This window comes from Austrofundulus limnaeus, unplaced genomic scaffold, assembly GCF_001266775.1.
Source record: "Austrofundulus limnaeus strain Quisiro unplaced genomic scaffold, Austrofundulus_limnaeus-1.0 Scaffold592, whole genome shotgun sequence".
Lineage (NCBI taxonomy): Eukaryota > Metazoa > Chordata > Actinopteri > Cyprinodontiformes > Rivulidae > Austrofundulus > Austrofundulus limnaeus.
Window position 1 is genome coordinate 89,951 of NW_013952994.1, and position 4,729 is coordinate 94,679.

At 39.3% G+C, this 4,729-nt stretch overlaps 1 protein-coding gene across 1 annotated transcript in view; it reads left to right on the plus strand.

Moving 5' to 3' along the window:
* The window catches only part of pacs2 (phosphofurin acidic cluster sorting protein 2), a 111,417-nt gene that overhangs the window by 47,515 nt on the left and 59,173 nt on the right, over positions 1-4,729 (plus strand). Inside the window, exons 2-3 of the mRNA XM_014026814.1 lie at positions 1,824-1,911; positions 2,538-2,627. Of these exons, the coding sequence (XP_013882268.1) occupies positions 1,824-1,911; positions 2,538-2,627 (178 nt within the window). The remainder of the gene's footprint in view (positions 1-1,823; positions 1,912-2,537; positions 2,628-4,729) is intronic.

The following is a 4,729-nucleotide window of genomic DNA, read 5'->3' on the forward strand; positions in this document are numbered from 1 at the left end:
ACACACACACACACACACACACACACACACACACACACACACACACACACTCGCCAGTGTGGATGTTATAAAAGTTCACTTTTTTATAGTCTGTATTTTTCATGTGTGCGGGGGGATGTGAGGGGGTGAGGAGACGGTCAGCTGCAGATAACAGAGCAGGCAGGAGGGAGAGGACAGGGGAGAAGAGTGGTGAACTTATTTCTAACTTTATCTGATTTATTTAATTTTATTTGTTGTTTTTATCGTCCTGCAGGCTCTGAGAGAAAATTAATTTGAAGCTGAATTTGTGATAAAAATCGTTAGATTACTCTAAACGTCTGTAAACCTGGAAAATGAGGGAAAATCTGTGTCAATTACAGACATTCTGTTCACCTGAGCAGTTGTCAGAACCTGTCATCCTCCCACATGGGGTGTGTTCTTATGATCAGCTGATACACGGAAGATATCTGATTTTTTCTTTTTTTTTGGCTAATATCAGACCGATATCTAACAGACATCTGTGTGCATCAGATATGCATGTCTGAATCTTGTCTTGTGCATGTGTGAATCACGTGTTTGCATTTGTGAATATTGAGACCCTTTTAGATTTCTATATATTTGCAATATTCTGTAAGTCACACTTAGCCAACATRTGCACATGTTTAACAGAATTTTTTTAAAGTTCTTCCGAATATTTCAGATTGCTAAAAGCGACCATATATGCATACACCTTAAAAGCCCTGGATAAAAACACAGACAAGCATAAACTGTTCTGACTTGATGACCTAGAGATAATTAAAGCGAGTGTCAGGGCAGATGGGGTGGAGCTGTGTGCTGCACATTACTGCATACAAAGCTATAGTTTGTATCTCACTTTCTGCTCCCTCACCACAGCTTTTAGAGAATGTTTTATGGTCTTCCTTGGATTATATTTTCTGCACCTCAGCTGCCAAACTAAAACCTACTGCCTAGCTCGGCTGTCAGCTCACTGTTTTTTGTTACTTTGAGTCAGCTACTTTTAACTGCTGATATGAGCCTACATGCATCTGGAGTAGGTCTGTGTGGTATATGCGGTAGACAGTAGGAACAGTATGAAGTTGGCCTACAGTAGAAATTTACCCTCTACCGTCACATCGTCAGTTACGTCATCGCACCGGTGTCAAGAGGGCTGCGAGTGCAAAGACAACTGAGCAGGAAGAACTCGAAATATAATGAAAAAATATAGCGTTTTAAAACATGTATAGAGAGAATAAATCCCCAAAATGTCCCCCTCCCGCTGTAGAAAAGTTATAAATGGATCGAGAATAAATTTGATTAATTTAGGTCATGTTTGAAAATATCTTAAATTTTCAAAATTTCAAGCAAACACTGTTTGATAAATCTTCACCTAAATCTTTACAGACTTGCACGACATGATCATCCCTGCAGAATATGGTATTCTTGCAGGAAATATTTCACACTACACCAAGACTGCTACATGAGTAGCAGTAAACTTTAGCTCAATRTCTGTAAAACTTCCAAAGTCTGTGCAATTTTTGTGTTTGCTAAGGTTGCTGAGCTGTGGCAACCACATTGATTTAGATTGACTCAGAGTTAACAAGTTGTAGAGTAATTTCTGAGAGTTTTATTTAAATCTGTCCAGTGGTTCATGGGAAATTTTGGTAACTCAAACAAACATGAATGCAGAGATGAGCAAAAACATCATTACATTGGCTTTCGGCAGAGGGTGATAATATTCAAGTAATGCAAAATTGACACCATGGTAAAGATTTAAAACACAAACTGCTGTACGGTTTGAAAAGTCTCACTATTTTTAAAAAAGCTTTTTCTGTGTCTCTCCTCAGATTGTGCAGTCTGACTCTGAAGAAGCTGGTTGTTATAAGGGAACTTGATAAAGAGTTGATCTCTGTGGTCATTGCAGTCAAAATCCAGGTAAGTTTTAAAAAAACCTGCAGCTGGAGGGTCTTTTACAAACTTTCCACAGTATTTTGCCATCGTATTTCAATCTGATTGTAATTATAGGTCAACAATATACTCATCTCACTAGATGATATGAGACAGGTTCTGGGTTCACAAGACTGACACAAGCTTTTGTCAATTATTTATTATGAAAAAAGCTTTTCCCTCAAACTCAACTGACTGGTACAGGCCCATAGTGTGTGTGTGTGTTGGGGGGGGGGGGTCTTTTTGGGAAAGTGAACCTTTGAAACCAGAGGTATGGGGGCTGCTTAGTTCCCTCCATATGTCCAGGGGCAAAGCTCCAGCGACGGTCACAGGGTGGCAATGCCCCACGAAGCTTCTGTATTTTTCAGGAATTTAGAAGGTTAGAAAGTGTGATTGTGATGTACATGGTCTGCTGAAAAGTCATCAGTAATAATGATAATTTTATTTTGTTTTAAATTTTACAGCTAGCCAATAAAAAATATCCTCAAGCCACTGTTGGCTTAGTTGTACCACCATAGTTTGGACTATGGTGATCTTTGTTGAATTCGCTGCAACAGTTTTGTTGCAAATGTTTTAAGCTAAACCAATCACCAGACTTTATTTTCTTCCCACAGGGCTCTAAACGTGTTTTAAGGTCCCATGAGATTGTGCTACAACCCAGTGGATTTGTGGAGACAGATCTCGCCCTTTCTTTCTCACTGCAGGTAAGATCAGTCCGTCAGCGATAGAAATCTTTTTTGTTTTTCGTGCTTAATGACACCAATTGTGCAAAATGGATGTGACTTCTTGGGTTGGTTTCATTCTATACCAGAGGATCCAGAAGATTTCACAAAGACCCTAGAACTAGTGCTGGATTCATTCTTGTTATACAAGAAGCTCAAAGAAGAAGATTTCATGATAACCCTTTAAATAGGCTGTCGAAGAACAACTATTGGAAAAATATTGGAAAATTTCTATTTAGTTATTTTTGGAAAATTGCTGAGAATAGTCTTCTTGAAATTTTCTTGTCATATTATACGTTGTAAGATTGTGTGTAAAAATTAACCTTACAAACAAGGTCGTTATAGAGAAACAACCCTGGAACATCATTTATCTGTACTGGTAATGCATTCGATGTATGTTCCTTCTTGCAAAAAGAAACATGCTCTTTTTTATTGTTTTTATTTCTATTTTTTTCCCAGCCACTTCAGTAAAAAGCAGAACTGAATACTGTATTAGTTTCTTAGTTTCTTGATCATCAGTGACTTCTTTTTTAAGGGAGAAAAAGAAAGAGAAGAAAAAAGTGAAATGTAATGGGAAAGAGTAAAATAGAGATTAGAAGATATGCGAAATATATATCAAGAAAACACAAGACAACACACCCAACATCTTGGCTGCACACCTGCACAAAGATAATGTAGGAAATGAGCTTAAGGTGAATTGAGCTTCTCCCACATCTGTCATTCACAAGGTTATGAGGAAACTTTTACCAAGGTATTTCTCATTACTTGTTAATATTTTGACTGTGCGAAGTGAAAAGTGACACAATAAGTGAACATTCAGAGGAGTTCAAATTGATTCATAAAAGACTATGCAATCATTTATTTACACAACTTGAACAGATCATAAGTTACACTTGATTGTGGTTATTCCTATAACAGTGTCAGAGTTAAATGGGATAAAACTTGCGTCCGACTTTCAGTCCACATTACTCAGATTACTTATATAGAACAGTAAAAACGTCAGTTCTGATGTTAACAACCAAACAATTTTACTGGCACTTTTAGCTTAAGTGTTGGCAAATCAAAGAAATAAGAAAGAGGAGAAAAGTAATATTAGTGTTCTACTACTTTTATTTTATCAAAGTGTGGGTCAACCGGAACTGCACGTCTTTTCTGGCTCAGGTTCCACATGACATGTCACTCCAAACACGTCAGCTTTACCTGGTGATTGACTTCTTAAGACACCCTTGGGGTAGAAACTGGCTGGCCTCCKATCAGTCAGGRAACTGACGTCGGCTCGCTTTCCGGTCATTGGCGAACAGGTGTTTTTCCAGGTAACTTTGCGTCTGTGTCAGTCCAAGCTAGAAAAATTCAAGCTGTATCCGGTTTCTCCTTCCAAAATAAAATCTCCCCTCGGGAGTTAAAAACATACGCTTAGAGGCTTTTTGGTCATGGTATGTTTTGCGTCCGTCCGCGGACTTTTCAAGGTTTCTTTGGGCAAAGGCAAAGGTGTTTTTTAGATGTTTCTCCAAATCTTTCATGTACTGTTGTGTGTTGTAGGCTGTCGCCATAGTGGTGTCACCAGGTTGGTACAAAAGATGTATGGGGAGTGTCATCTGTCGCCCAGTCATCATCTCGAGGGGAGAGATGTCTGTGGATTTATGTGGAGTGGCCCTGATGGCCATGAGGACCAGGGGGAGTTTCACATCCCAGTCCTTGTGGTTTGCGGCTACGTACTTCATTAAAATACTTACCACAGTTCCTTTTGCTCTCTCTACTTGGCCTGATGCCTGTGGGTGGTAGCCAATATGGAAGTTGGCTTTAACGCCTAGCGTCTTCCACAGTTCTTGCATCACTTCAGCTATGAAATGTGTCCCTCGATCTGAATTCACCCTAATGKGCAGTCCAAACCTTGAGAACACATGGTTCATTAACAACGTAGCGGTGGTTTGTGCTGTGTCGTTTGGAGCTGGTAGACATTCGACCCATTTTGTGAACGCACAAGTTACAGTGAGAAAATATTTATTTCCTCCAGCGGATTTAGTGATAGGTCCAACCCAGTCGATCTGCAGGTCGGACCACGGGAATGTAATCCCTCTGTTCTG